The 15939-nt window shown below is 41.3% G+C and overlaps 1 protein-coding gene across 1 annotated transcript in view; it reads right to left on the bottom strand.

The window, feature by feature from the left end:
• The window catches only part of LOC136106001 (netrin-4-like), a 45124-nt gene that overhangs the window by 17582 nt on the left and 11603 nt on the right, over positions 1 to 15939 (bottom strand). Inside the window, exon 3 of the mRNA XM_065845991.2 lies at positions 9641 to 9904. Within this exon, the coding sequence (XP_065702063.1) occupies positions 9641 to 9904 (264 nt within the window). The remainder of the gene's footprint in view (positions 1 to 9640; positions 9905 to 15939) is intronic.

Here is a 15939-nt window from a genome sequence, read left to right as displayed (position 1 = left end):
ACACCATCAAATATTCCACAGGACCCTGTGCTCACAGTGCACAGCACAGATGGCGTGAACACTCGTGAACAATTATTCAGAAAGTAAACAGGAAAATTCAGTGACAAAGAAAGAGTCTGGTTGTTCTTTGGGGGTACGTAGATGTGTTAGTTTGCTCATTGCCCACATGTTTGTTGCAAACTGTAGTTTGTGGAGGCTACCTAGGAAAGGCATGCTGTGAGTAGGACAGAGGCATAAAGAAAGCTTCCTGCCTGTGATCCTCGCTATTGAACAGTTTACCAAATATATGTGGAAGGATGACTGGCTTAGACAAAAGGGTTGAAAAGCCAAGCAGCCAGCAGAGCCATTGAGCAGGCAGAATTAACAGGGGAGCTGGCGTGGAACTTTTTAGGAAGTGTTAGGTCTGAGAAGTAACCTCTTTTGTATAGGTTTGAGAACAAGGAAAAGATAATTGATCACTTTTGGGGCAAAGGTACAGGATAATGGAAGAGAAAACAAGTCTGCCAGCGTGTTATGTGTGGGTGGATATGCCATGGAGGTTTTTTTCCGTAATCACACAGATTCATAGGTGAAAACAGATCAGGAGGAGAGTGCGACATGAGGGGACACTGAAGTACAGAAAGGAGCCGGATGTGAGAAGATAGCAGAGACGCAGCTCAAGTAGAACACAGACAAGATGATTCATAGATGTCAGTGGTCATTCCCATTCATTGGAGCATCATTGTATTGAGAGTGCAGTTGTTCTGACAGATTTTTTTGAAACTGGATGGTGCTTTCCAAAGTTATTGTGAGGAATGGACCAGAGAAACAGATGTACTAGCAGGCAGGCAGGCTGTGTGATCAGAGACACCTCCCCATTCCGTAAAACCAGTCTGAAGTCCTACGTGCATAACCTGTAACAGTTGGTATTCTTGCAGTTCAACTTTCCTAGAGCATTCAGCCGGGGTTACTCATGTCACTAATGCACATGCTATAAGCTTTGAAAAATGAAAGCTGTTGCTTTAAATACTGATATTCTGGCCACATCAAGCTTCCAGTTTTCTAAGCAGCTTTTGCAAACAGTAGAGGTTTATAGACTGACATACTTTGAGCTAGAGGAAAAGAACAAAAATGCTATGCTGTGCTCTCTATCACCAGCATATTGGATTTAATGAGCACTTGAAAGCAAGCTCTGCTTTTGTTTTTTGGTATAACAGCTAGATTCCCAGGCTGTGGTTTCATGATATAATGTCTTTGAGGGCAATCTCAATTCTAGACATTTCTGCTTTCCTTGCTACTTCTTTCTATGCTATCACCTCCTGCATCATGCCCTGAGTCATATATAAATTGGGCTGTGAAACTAAACCATGTTAAAAAAAAAAGTTAAAACAGCTTTTTTTTTTCCTTGGCACTAGTATTTCTAATCTGGATTAATTACCTCATCTGCCTCATAGTACAGTCGTGCTGTTACAAGTCTGGTATTGCTGCCAAAAGCTTTGATTTGTACATCTACCACCTGAGCAGCTTTGAATTGGGACACAGAGCAGGTTATAGCTTCATGGATTTTAATGCCAAGAGGATCAGTTCCATTCATTTAGCTTGACCTGCTATACTAAATTATGAATTTCATCCAGAAGTTCTTCCATGGGGCTCAGTAATTTCTGGTCAGTTTATAACAAGTAGTGTTGAACCATATCCTGCTTTTCTACAACGATTCCAAGAAATTACAGGATACTTATTCACCTTTGGCCACACATAGTTGCTTCACCTGAATTGTGATCCACAGCTGAGAGACTGGACATTTTCCATCTGTTTATCATTTTTAAACTCTGTTCAGCTTTGTACAATACCTGAAGCCTCTTGCTTTCTCTCTGCCCATTTAATTTCTTTTACCTTTTGTCCTTTCAGTAAATGTTGTGGCTGTTGCTCTTTCTCCTGGGCTATCCTCAGTCTGTTTTGGGGTTTTTTTCCTAATGAATGAAGGTTACATTTGGAAGCCTCCCAGAACACAGCAATTGTTGCTGATCCGGAGAAAATGTTTGTCTTTGGGCTCTGCATTCACTTTGTAATGTCGCCAGAGAAATTTTGGATGTAGCAGTTTGCAATGACATCAGAGGCTAGTCCCTTACCTGCTTTTACTAAAAGACCCTTTCTGGGTCATTTTGAGTGGTTAAATATCAACTCGTGTCTGCTGTTCTGCTTTATTTCTCCTACAGTTCAAATGGGCTCTTCTGTCTCTCCCAATGAAGAGATATATCCATGCAGATTTATAATAAATCCTTCCATATCAGGTCCTGAGGAGAGCACATATGACTTTTAGGAGGCCAAATTAAACTTTTCCTTCAACTTCGCAAAGACCTAAAAGAATGGGTGGCTTGGGAGTAAGTCCCAGATTACAGTGCCTGCTATGGGCAGATTGACAGTTCAAATTCCTGCTCTTATCAGGAATGAAAAAGTCCAGTATTTTCCTATGTCGCTTGCTCATTTCTGCAAAAAGGTCTAATAAGTGTATGTCTAAAAACTAGTATGCAAATGGGTGTTTTCTGAGGGATCTGAATTTCTGGCTCATCCTTGGTCACTTTGGTAAATCAAGTCTGAGGGAACTTGGCAGGGACAAGTAGAGCTGGGACACTTGTGGCAAGGCCACCTGAGCCCATACGGGCTCTGGTCTCCACAGTAGTGAGTGAATGAGCTGCCACTGGTTCCAAATTCACTAAATAGGTAATGGTGAACAAAAATAAGTGATTTTGTTTAGTAGAATATTCAGACTGGCATCGCTAAGCCCCTTTTTGAACAGTAACAAAAGAACAGGATAAATAGGCCGGAAGAGGTTCAAAATTCATGCTTCATGTGAGGGAACTGAACTCAGCCTGTGACAGTTTCAAGATACAACTCCATCCTCTGCCTCAATTCACCTCTGTCAGCCTTTACACACATGTGGCTGTGACTTAGCCCACATTCCACTCTACTTTCTTATTGTTTTCTCCCTTAGTGCTAACTGGATTTTTATTCATTGTCGGACTAATCTGTCCTCTTATTTTTTACTCGCAGTGCCAACAACTCTGTCCTCAATCTGTAACAAACTGCATGCAAGTGCCAGCTGTCATGCTGACATGCAGCCCCTGAGTTACAGCAGGTCACCAGCTCTTGGTGAGCGTCCTGAGGACGAAGGAAGCAGAAGGAGTAAGACTCACTATTTTACTAGGTGAATGCCTGAAGTACAGCGTAACGAGTAAATACCACAAATCTCCTGAAAGTCAACAGCACAAGTGAGTTTGGTCTTGTCCAAGGCTTTGTTCCTGTTGCCACCAAACAGTCTGGCCTGACTTTGCTGCAGAAAGACCCAGAATTAGTTTCCAGGAGGAAATGGGAGAAGCTTTAGATTCTGCCTTTGAGATACAGACAAGGATTTGTGGATTTACAGGTCAGGTATAATGGGTTAGCACACTGTGGACAGTTCAGACAAGTTTGGATGTGACCTGTTCATTCAATAGGCAAAATAATTCTGTCTTGTACTTTGTAATAAGTCTGGCTAACTCCAGCAACTGTCTGGACTTAACTGGGTTTCTAGTGGTTAATCCACAGTGGCTCCAGGGATGTGATTGAAAATCCACTCCCAAAGTAGGAGCAGGAGCTCTTCTCTGAATTTTTACCTCTGTATTGAATGAACTTGGCAGCATGCATCTCTCCCATTCAAGTGAAATTATGTTGAGTAATGGAATGGATAAAGCCAAGAGAAAAATAGTTTTCTGCAACTTCTCTGCAGATGGCTCCAGCTTGGAGAATGGGGGAAGGGCAGAGCTGAGAAAGGTGCAGGACCAGCCAAATTTACAAGGAAACTGGAAAGTGAGAAAAAGGCTGAGAAAGTCCATGATTTAGCAGAAAACTTGTGCGTTTCAAGAAAAGAATTCTAAACCCCTCAAGGGCGCAAAGCTGATCCCCAGGACCCTTCTAGCACAGTGAGTGAACAATAACATTAAAATACATTTGAATAGTTCACCCATAGACATTGCTTTTAAGAAGAGCTGTGTTTAAAGGCTAATAATGTCAGATATGAAATTGTTTGCTAACCCATCCCACAAAACAAGAGATGGTTTCCTACAAGTAACATCAATATCTGCCTGGGTGGATCTACACTGAGCCCTGATTCAGGAAAGCATTTAAACACCATTCCTGAACAGGCATGTTTTTCTGATTTGTACTTCAGTAGTAGTAAAAGATATTTCCACAATAATAATAAAATGTAGGGAAAACTTGTTGATTTTATACTTTCAGAATTCCTGCTGACTGAACCACTATATGGATCATACCGTCAAAATTGTGGTTATTCTCTAAACCATAGATACTGGAAACATAATGTTGATGGTATGAATTATGACAATCTTGTTATAATTTGGGTCTAGTGGCGGAAGAGCCAGCAAAACCAGACATGTTCACAAAAACCACGGAGAGGAACCTAGATTACAGAGCCTAAATCTGTACTGAACAGGACTCTGAAAGCTTTCAGAGTTTTTCATCAGGAATACACTGCAGGCTTTGAGCAATTCCAGGAGATACCTGATGTAGCAAGAAATCCAACCAGAATGAATCCACTTTGGAAAAGAAACACCTCATACACTAACTCAGATGTGTGCTTGAATTCGGAGGATGCAATATATCTAAAATAAAGGGGGAATATGTACAAGATTTTTCCTTTGATTTAGATTTTTAACAACTCAGAAGGACAGCGGTGTTGATTTTGGGTTGGCCAAGAGCTAATTCCTAGCAGTAATGGAGGCATTAATTTAATGTGCCAGTCTTCCTCACACTCACTCTAAATGAGCAAGACAACCATAGTATATATAGAAAAGCTATTTTTTAGATTTATTTAGGTATTCTTCAGTTAAGTTTTCTGGTGACTTTTCTGAGAATGTGATAAAATAGGATCTGAAAGATGTGACTTACAAGTCTTAATATCCTTTCTCAACTTTTACCTAATTGTTTGAGAACTTACCTGTCATCTAAAGTCCCAGTTTTGAAGCACATTTTGCCCTGGGAAAGTGGGAACTCACTAAAACTATCCATGAAAATCCAAGAGAACCTTTCCCTGATGCTCCCCTGTCAGCTTCTTTGTCATCTCTGAACACAAATACCTGAAACTTTCTCATCAACCTGCATGTTCCCACCAGAATTCTTGTGAACTGCTCTGGTCCATTGTGGGTAGCAAAGGTGTCAGTCACACCACTGCCTTTTCTTGTAGTTCATGGAATTCATAGCTACTTTTTGCTCTGTCATTTATATGGTCATTTTCTGTGTCTTCCGATCATTATGGGCAGAGCCTGGCATCTGTAGTCAGGTTTAATTTTTGGAAAAAAATCAGCATAGGGATTTGTTTGGGGATTTTATTCTGACGTGATCTCACTTTTTCTCAAACAAAACCTGCTCTTTGAGTTGCCCACTACAACACAGAACCCCTCCTGCATCTCTGAGTGCAGGACATGGAACAGACTGGCACGGCTCGGATCAGATAACGTGGAAACTTAGCTGCGGATTATCAGTAGAACTGCACAAGATATTTGAAGAGGAGGTAATATTTGCAAAGGATACGACAGCCAGTTCACCTAGAAAATTGCTGGAGAAAAACAAGTTTTACCTTATGTAACCTCCACAATGTCAAACAAGGAATCTTACTTAGGACCAGATCTTGCTCCCTTTGAAGTAAGTGGAGAACTTTTCATTTGCTTAATTGTGGAGGATGGGACCCAAAGGGAGTTTAGTTTGTCTCTGTAAACAGGATAAAGAAGCAAAAGAAACATCTGAGGCAACTTGTAAGAGTTTCCTGGCAATGTAGGTACCAGTAATTAACAAGTAAAAAACCCCAATGCTTTATACAAAAACATTTTAATCCAAATTTGCTTTCCTCTGTCCATACTTACTTCTCATGCACTAGAAAGAGAATTGTGAAATGTCTGGCAAGCAGAAAGATGTCTAGATTCTGTGGTCTGTCCATGTGCACTTTCTGCTTTGCAAACTTCGTTCTGGAAGCACCCCCGGACTCAGCTAAAATGTGTCATCAAAGCCGATCCCAAACCTGACAGCTCTTACTAACTCTGTAGGAGCTTAATAAAGAAACAACTTACTGCAGAGCAACACGTAACTGTACATCCTGCAACAGCCAGACTTGGGGCAGGATTACATCCCATTGCATCCAATGGTGGATGAAAAGTAGATGTATTCAGGTAGCCAGGTCCTGGCATTTGTTTCCCTTATAAGGGCATATTAATGTCCTCCATTTCAAAGAAAATGCTTCTCTGTAGTTTCTGCAGCAAAATGCAATCTCAATAATTTCCCTCACTGACAAATGAGGTACTGGTAAGAGTTTGAATAATACAGGCTGTGAAATTCAGAGAAGAGAATTTTGGTTTTAGCTGTCATAAGCAGCTGTGATATCTCTGTGTCTCTTTCTTTTGGTCTGAGGAAAGGAAATAATAGAAAACATGAAAATGTCACTGTCAATAGCAACAAACACCAAATTCAAGATATGTTCCCCCAGCAGTTTCTTGCCTATTGTTTACAGCTCCCATCTTCAGTTCTCAAAGCTTTTTTCTGCTGTGTGATATGATATTCTCAGTAGTTAATAAGGGAAGTGCGATCTAGATAAATTGTCTTGAGGTGGGCACACGGCTTATTGGAAAAAAAGCCACATTGAAAGACTAATTATTACTGTTTTCTGCCAAAACAATAAGTGAAAGGACATTTCCATTGGGTCCTATAGAAGTCGACTTTGAAACTTGCTCTACTCAGTTTTTTCACAAACTACTTTTGACCAGAGAGAACGTGCAGGATTTCAAGCTGTGAGGAATGATGTGCTGTCTGCAGAGCGTTATTACATTTTGCAGTTGTCTTGTCTCCATCAGTTTCTATGACACCGTGACATTATTTCTCATAGAGCTGCATTTCTTATCGGCAGCCTCGGTGGAGAAGTCAGAAGCTGAATGGGTTGTCATGACTGAACTGACAGATCCACAGATAAATTGGTCATTGACAAATGGATCAGTAGTCATAGATCATCTGGTCCCTCCAAAATGGTGTTGAAAAGTGTTGGTTCAAAAGTGTCAAGAAATTGCCTTTAGTTTTCTCAATTTTTTAGCCTCCATATAGTATCAGTCTAGCAGTGATAGAACTATTGCAAATGGAACAGATTTCTTTCAAGAGTAAAAAGAACAGACTTAAAAGTTAGCACACTTATGTCTCTTCTAAGACCTCAGTGCAGAACGACCTCAGCTTTTGAGCCTATCCCATGGCAAACAACTACGGTTGTTTTCTGCATGGACTTGCTTGTTTTTGTTGACTACAGAAAAGAAATGCATTGTAGAAGGACTCTGAACTCTTAAGAGACTGAAACTCCTATTACCTAAGCCTTTCTGTGGAGGCCTGTATTTTTCCAGCATTTTATTTGGTTACTTGACAGCAGCCCAGTAAACATGAAGCTGTTCTGCTTTCATGCTGTGATATCACCCACACTAAAAACTAAAAACTGTGTGTCCTGAGACTTTCCCTGCCCATGGGTTCATTAAATACCAGATGTGGCCGGTGGAATGAATCAGCTTATTTCTGGACATGCAGCGTTTGTTTTTAACATCTCTTTTCCCCGTCCTGTTTGAGTCACCATGTGTGTGAAAGTCGAGCAGAATGAGAATTAACTGTTCTCCCTGATCACTGGGGGAGTGGGGCCAAGAAGGAATCGCCTCCATTTGCAGCAGAGGTTATTCAGGCAGGCCCTAAGGAACAGCTTTCCAGCTGTCAAAATGGGAACAACTGCTCAGGGTTGCTACTAAATCTACTTCTTCAGACATTTTCAAAAACCAATTGAACAACCATTAACTAGTGAGTGACTTATGTATGCTTGATCATACCTTAGTGCAAGGACTTAGACGGGCTCACTTATGGTGTTTTCCAGCCCACCTGTAGGATTCTAGGGGTAGTTTAAGCTCTGCAAGGCTCTTCTCGCTCCCTGGTGCGTTTGAATCCCTGCTTAGGCAAAGCCTTGCTGATATCTGTGTCTGTGCGAATGATGTGATCCATCCACCCTCCTGACTCCTGGGACATGAGTCACTCATCAAGTGCATTTCATCCAAACTATTTCACCTTCTGCCCCATGAAGTCATTGATGGCACAAAAAGATTTTATTCCCTTGTGACTAGTGAGAAAAAAGTCCAGTCATAGTTTACAGTGGTTATGCCAGTAAAATACAAAATATTGTGTTTTCCTTTTCTGATGGGCCGAGTGTTTATTCTTCTACCAGATGTATTCATTTAGCATGTTACTCATCTATTTGTTTTCATTACGTCTATTTTTAACAGTTTGCAGTAGGGATGATGCACTCCTTAAACAGCTTTTTCTCCACACTGTTATGTATTGAGTCTATACTTGTAGTAAACAGAATCTGATAATATCACCTAGCGCCACAATACTGTGGCTGAGCCTTAGATTCATATCACAGGTGGGACTGATTCAGAAATGATTCTGCAAATATTGTGAAACTCATACAGTCCTAATTATCTTACAACATCTACCTCCGGACCTAGAAAAGTTGAAAGGAAGTCAGTGAATACACATTCCAGAAGAAAATAAACCAAAACGTCAAGTGTACTCTATATCTAAAAGGTCAGAAATTAGATGAGGATGTGTTTCTTGAGTCTATTATGTCAGAGTGCACCAGGGACCAAAGTTCTAAGAGTTATTTTGGTTTTCAAAACCCATTACAGAGACAAATAGCCTTCTGGAACCAGTGGAGCCATTCACTAGTTTAAAGGAGATGGAATTCTGTCTGTGATGTGTTTAGGAGTACCTGGACATTTGGTTAACATAATTTCCCTGTTACTGTTGTTACAGTTCTTCTATATAACACTTGCAGCTAAATCAAAAAGGAAACAGTGGTCATTCCGTCTTCATCACAACATCTGAATACACACACACAAACACAGCTCGCATCTTCTGCACATCCAGGGCCAAACGCAGATAAAAGACTGAACAGGGGCTAGTCACAGTACTGGAGAAGAATCTTCCTACAAGGTTTGGTTAAAACAAGGTTAAAAAAAATACTCCAACTTATGTCAAGCTGAATAGGTAAAAGGAGAGGGAGTGGAAATTATTTTCACATCCTGAAGGCTGCTAGTGAAAGTAACAAAACCACAGAAGGCTGGAAACCTAAATGTAAAGGCTGAAACCCTAAGTATGACAGAACTGCTCATGTCTCACAAACTCAGAACATCCGAGATTTGAGATCTCATGCTGAAATTCTGTTCAGGCAGTCTTTGCATCAAAGAGATTAGTCCAGTTCTATGCAGGTATAGAGGTAGGAGATTTCATTCACTGTATTTGGGGTTGGATCTCTGTTCCAGTTACAAAGCCCCTTCATAATTTATAGATACTGTGAGGTCCAGAGTTTTTAGAAGTACTCATCTCTAGCAATGCAATTAATACACATGGAACTGCAGCAAGGCTTGTAAGAAATCTTTTCCCAGAATCATTTAAGTTCCACTAATGTGAATTAACAGTGCTGCCCCTTATTAGATAGGCTTAGAAAGGTCTGGACAGGATCATACACAAAATGTACCATCAGGCTGAGAAAGCACAAGCAGTAACAAGTCTAGTAAGCTGGTGAATGTCCAGAACTCACCGTGTTCTCCGTGACTCCCGTCCTGTTGGCAAGCTCGCATTCCTCTGCATGCCCATTGCAAAAGCAGCTTCCCCGAATGATCAGGTCATAAATAGCATAGTGGGCAAATCTCTGAGGTTTCTCTACCAGTGCTGAGCCATGGCATGGGCATTCCTGTCTTTTTAACAAAAGGAGACGGAGGTTGGTGAGTTTCAGGAGATCTTGAGCCTCAAGACTGTAGGGATCTTCAATCTTGTTAGCTGGACTTAAGGCACGATAAATCACCTGAAAGACAGAAGATTCCCATGCTGGAATAGAGGCAGGACAGCACACACAGCAAACAACCCGCGGTGATGTTCAGGAAAAAGGTAATAGCTCCTATTTGGAAAACTCTTCCTAAGCAGTTTTGGAGCTGTGACTGATTCCAGAACATCACAGCTGAGTTACCACCAGCTGGTCAATCCCCAGCAGGTGACTGGGTACTTGTTTTCACCCTGTCTCAGATACGAGGTAGGAAGTGCCTTAGTTTAACCATTTCTCCCTGGAGTTACTGAGCCCAGTCACTTCTTGCAGTTCAGCCAGTATGTGATAACTTGTCAAGTGCTGGTTACTTCTTTGAGTTTCTGAGCCAAGTGACAACAGTGTCACTCAGAGAAATCCAAGGTTTATTGGCATAAATGCAGTATTAATGCCATCCAAATTTCTCAAAGCATTTTAGGAACACGGCTTTAACGTGACTTCTAGAGTCAGGTAAACTAAGGCACTAAAGGGACCTGTGAAAGAAGTAAAAGCTCTGATCAGACTTTTGCCTTTGCCACTTGAACTATGGCTGGAAAACACAGCTTGGCTTAGGGTGAGTAAGCACTGGGAGAACCCTGTCCCCAGACAAAGCGAATCAATTTATTCATCAGGAGAAAAGTAGCTACACTGCAGTTCGCAGGACCAAAGGCACTTTGTGCCTCCTGACCACGGGTCGTTACTTTTTTACCACAACTTTTATGCTGTTTGATAGTTCGGGGCAGCAGCAGTTTGGTTTTGAGTATCACAGTTCTAATTTGATGTTGAGCAGTGACTAAAGGGACATGTTGTGTTGCAGCTCCTGCAGCGCTTTACCCTTCTGTATCTCAGGGTGTGTTTGTTTCTGTTGCTTTTAGGAACAGGGTGACAACAGAGGGCTGCACCACAGTCTGGGTTAGTGAACTAAAGAGCTGGCTGCATTAGTTCCCAGGCCTAGATGTCCTCTGTGAATATGTTAACTCCAATTTGAGAGCTATTTTCTCCTCTGGTTGAGTTTTTCTATGATAGCAGAGGGACCTGCCCTCGGGGTTCCTTAGCCCTGCTTTATAAGTGGTGACAGTGTCTGTCTGACTAACTCCGTTAGCGGAATGAAAGCTTCGTTCCCATAGGGATTCCCTCTTTCTCTCTCCATGTTTTTATTTTTCTTCCTTTTTAGCGGACCGACCAATTTAAATACTTGCAGCTCATAGAATACTTTTGCTCCTTTTTCCTTGCAGGAGCCAGAAAAGAGCCTGGAAGATAATTCTATTGCATGTTGATGGCACATGCGGAGATGAACCCCCTTGAACTAACAGAATCAGCTGCCAGACTTGGCACCGAGCTACACCTGGCCGTGCTACATTTCCCACCTGTCCACAACATTTTCTATTTGATTAGCTCTGATCTTTTTTTCTTTTAATTCCCTTCTCTTATACTGTCAGCTACTTAGAAAGCTGCAGACAGCCCTGTTGGGTGAGATCAGAGGTGTCTGTATTTCCTTGTTTGACAGAGCTGTGGGCAGCCTGCCCAGGCTGTGCAATGCAGGTGCCTACATTCCCCTGACCAATGCAGCCATGACAAAATAGCCCAGGCCTTCCCACCCCAGTGTCTACATTCCCCCAGTCAATGGAACCATAAGCAAATGGCCCATTCTGTTTTGTCCAGGTGCCCAGCATTCCCCTTATTGACGGATTCACAGGATAAAGACCAAATCTCCTCTGTCCGGTTCCCCTAATCCAGGATGGTCTGGTCTTTTTAGTTGAAAACAGTTTTAGGAACCCTGTCTTCTTCTTCCCAGTCTGCTGTGGATCACACAGAAGTTGAGTGGTTTCTCAGAGTCTTAAGCACCTGGCTGTGTACAGACACACACATCTTCTTCCTACATAGTCAATTGATCTAAGACCAAGGCAGTGAACTGGATGGAATTGTTCTGCAGAGCCTTCTACGCTCAGAAAACTTCAAGCAGGGTTAACAACTAACTACTAGGCTATTAATGGCTAAAAGTCCTTGTGAAACTGTTTTAAATTTGCATAAAGCAGAGGAACCAAGGGTAAAGTAGTCTGCTCAGTTTGCAGTTTTTACAAGCTCTATTCTCACACTTGTCTTTCTTGTCTATGATTCTCTAATATAGATGCCTGGTAAAAATGGTACCTCCTTTCAGGCTAGCTCTCCAGAGGATGCCTAACAGATCGCTGGCTTGAGAACATAAATGCTAGAGGTACTTTGCTCCAGGACGAGATATCTGACAAAAGGTAATGAGTTTGTCATTACCTTCTGCAAGATCTGTGCTGGCCCTGCCAGTGACCTCCCTAGAGAAGGGTGGGCAAGAGGTTCAACATCTCTGTGCCCCAGAGCACCCAGTTGTGAACAACTATGGATCTCCTCACAGGAGACAGAGAGAAGGGTGAATGAGGTGAAGAACAAGAGTTTTTACTGAGCTGCTCTGAAATACATTACTATGTAATGGCCAAAGTGTTTCTTTTTACTCCATGTCTCTGGCATTATACTTCTGTTTGATGACAATAGTCTTGCATTGTGCTGCGTTAACTGTGAAGGAAATCTTGTGCATTGTATTGCCCTACTAGAAACCTATATTGAATACAGTATGATAAGTTTAAAGAGATGGATTCACATTTTGGGATCTCCAGTCAATTATCCAGCTTCCCTGTATCTTAATTGACATCCAGAAAGCACTGAGTTCTTTAGGCAAAAGAACAGCTGTTGGGTGCTCGTCTCTCTGCATTGGGCTATTTGCTTTCATGAAGCTATATAGGTTTTTTGTTTCTTTGCTTGACAGCTTGGAAGTAGATTGGATTCCCTGAGGGTTTATTGTTTTGCAAATATTTTCATTTCTGGCCTTGCATCTCTTGAGGGGAGCTGCTTTGGTATTTTCCATATCGCCTCATAACTCTCAACACTATTTGTGGGTAGAGATGTTAAGAGCCTGGATGTCCCATAGCAATTGTGGCATCCTTTTAAGGAAAAACAGTATTCCATTCCAGTTGAAGTACAAGGGTTTGTTTGTATGATTAATTCATGACACATTTCTGTCTAAATAAGCTCAGTGGTGAGACTTGATTCGTTTGTCCTCATCTCTCCCAAAGCAACACTGGTTAAGTGTTAAAGATATGATTTGGGTGGCATAACACTAGTGATGTCTTTTGGGAGTAGCGTTTTTATGTTCTTCTTGGATTCAACAACCACTAAGGAATTCGCCTTCCTGAACGTGGTAAAAATGAAAGGTATTGAGGACTTTCTTAAACAACCATATTATGCATCAGCAGAATCAAAGCAGATATGTTGGGCCAATGTAAGTAGGTTTAGATGAGATGCATTTTGCACAGAGGTAGCACAGTTTTATTTGGTATCTAAATCAGGTTAGCAGCATTATTTCATAGACACATGAAAGTGGAAAATGGAATTCTCTCCACTCTCTCCTGGAGGACGCGTTCTTCTTGAAACACTGGTGGTTAAAACCCTTGAGCACAGGGATGAGTATAATGTGATCACCACCTCTTGGCTCATTTTTAATATTTCATTGCATCTTTCTTCCCACATTAAAGTGTCGGTTGTTAGATCTTCCTTAACATATGTGTTGCACTACTGTCAAGAGCAATATGTTACAATCCATCATTTAAAGTTATTAGTCTACTATGTGTATTGATTCAAATAATTGTAGAGCGGGATGAATTTTAAAACAGACCTGGTATCTCACCTTACATGTCCCTGAATTGTTTTCCCATAAATTAATAACTTACCTAAAAAAATCCCCTAAACTTTTTTCTGTCCTAAAACCAGATGATTATATTTAAATGCATGTATTTGGATTGATGGTTCACAAAGAAAAAATGAATCCTAAATTAGGTGACAGATTGGTAATTTTCTATGGTACAGGGCAGAATTCTGTTTCTGCTGAATACCCTCAACTCCCACCCCATTCTGAAAAAGAGCTTCCCATAATGTTCACTGTAAAGCTATTTCTCATCTGATTAAATCTCTGTCTGGTATCAAGCTCTGTGGAAGCTCTGTTCTTTCTTTATTATTTCTTTTGCTGTAACAGACTGTTGCAATCTCCCGGCCATTTCTCTAAACACCAGTGTGCAGCGTTCATAAAAGTAACATATGCACAGCTGCAGAAGAAAATCTAATGGTGATTAAGGATACTGAGGGCTGCACAACTTAAGGACACACTAAAATCTTTGCACTTCCATTGAACTGGGTGGAAGTTGAGGGTATTCAGCACCTCTTTACTCTCAGCCCTTTGTGGGAATACATCCTGGATCCTGAGTTTCCCTTATGATCAGGAGCTGCCTCTGGAGCTGAATGCTGAGTAGGACATTCACGCTTATCTGCATATCTGCTATCAAGCGCATATTTGTCATTCTCATTTTCAAAAGTCAATCAGCTGCACCTCAAAAAAAGATGGTCGCTCCCCTGTCCTCGCCTGACCTTTCCAAAACAAGGAATGCTGTGAGTGTGCAAAGCTGAAACAGGGAGCTGCTCTTAGGGGGCTGGTTTTGCCCTACACAACTTGGCACAGCTTCACAGGGGGGGATGTTTTATCACCAGTCAGGAGATCATCTTCATTCTGGAGACAGTGTCTCAGATTTTTGATTTCTTGCCATATGTTTTGCTTCTCCATTCTTGATGCAGATAATTCTGTTTTCTTAACCTGATCTTCCAGCCAGTATTAGTTAGAAAAGATGTGGACACAGCAAAGGTTCCCCCTTGCAAGCTCATAGCCTCAAGTCAAGAAACATGCGTCAGAAATGGAGGGCAGTGCCAATACGTGGCCTCCTGCAAAAGAACATCCTTGTGCAGAACAAGAATTTGATATTACAAATCATTCTTAAGCTTTGTTGATCATGCTGCACACAATCAGGTTAATGAGGTCAGAAATGTCTGTGTGCTTATACTGGGCACGTCAGAAGGAAGCTGCAATAAAAACTCACATCAGTCCTAAAAACTCTTCATTAAGAAATTTTTATGTGAGTTGATTTTGTTCCTAAAGGAATTGTAAACCATCCTCTCCGAATTTTTCCTATCTAGTGGCAAATATCCACTGATTTATTTGATGGAGCCCCTTGGCTGAAATGAATTCTTCCATCTTGTGGTGCAGTGGTCTGTATTAAGAAGTACTTTTCCCTGGTTTGAAATACTGATCGGAGCACAGAGAAAGTTCAGCTGTTCTTAGCTACTAGGAGGCCCATTCTGAAGATTCGTGGAAAAGTGGTTTTTAGTCGAGATCCATTGCTTTTCTCTCCTTCTGGAGAATAAAACTTAAACGCCAGTACAGAATGTGATAGTTTGTTAAAGAAATAATTGTGCATTTGATTTTTTTTTTTTTAATTTCTATGATCTGGGTAAACTCAGCTACTACCAAGAGAGTGGCATCTTGAATTCATTCTGTGTTTTCCAAACCAGAAATGGTCCATGTCCCTTCAGATCGTATTTGCTTTGAGGTCATTCCAGAAATCCAGTCAGCGTGGCATTAATGTTAATACTTAGGCATTGCTGCCAATATGATGACAGGGAAAGACTGTACTTTCATAGAGACCATCCATTTCCTATACGTGGAGCCGCTTATATCTCTAGGTCTTGGCTGAAATCTTATACATGAACAGACTTAGCTAACGGTATCATCTCACCTTGACAGTGATATGTGGACAACTATAGAGCAAACAGTGAAGTGTTATTTTGCCTGGGGTTTAAAAATTACAACAATGAATCTGTAATGTGCATAGCATTTAAACAATATTTTTTTCACAGTTGAGACTTGAAAAAAAAAAAGAGTTGTGGCTGCAGCTCCACGAAGGTTTTATAAAACAGAGTGAGAAGAAAAATTAATTTGCCTCGTACATTCAGGAAATGTAGAAGCAACGCCTGAAAAAACTCTGCTGTGTCTTTCTGGCTGGTGTGTAAGGTTCCCAATGCCTCTGGAATGGCTCATTGCAAACCAGGTCAGAGTAGGACACTTGGTGCCCTCCTGAAGTTCACTTGCCAGGGATGGGAATGCTGGACTGGTCTCATGTCAGTTCAAATTC

Source organism: Patagioenas fasciata, chromosome 10 (genome assembly GCF_037038585.1).
Source record: "Patagioenas fasciata isolate bPatFas1 chromosome 10, bPatFas1.hap1, whole genome shotgun sequence".
Classification (NCBI taxonomy): domain Eukaryota; kingdom Metazoa; phylum Chordata; class Aves; order Columbiformes; family Columbidae; genus Patagioenas; species Patagioenas fasciata.
This window is presented reverse-complemented; position numbering and strand designations above follow the sequence as displayed.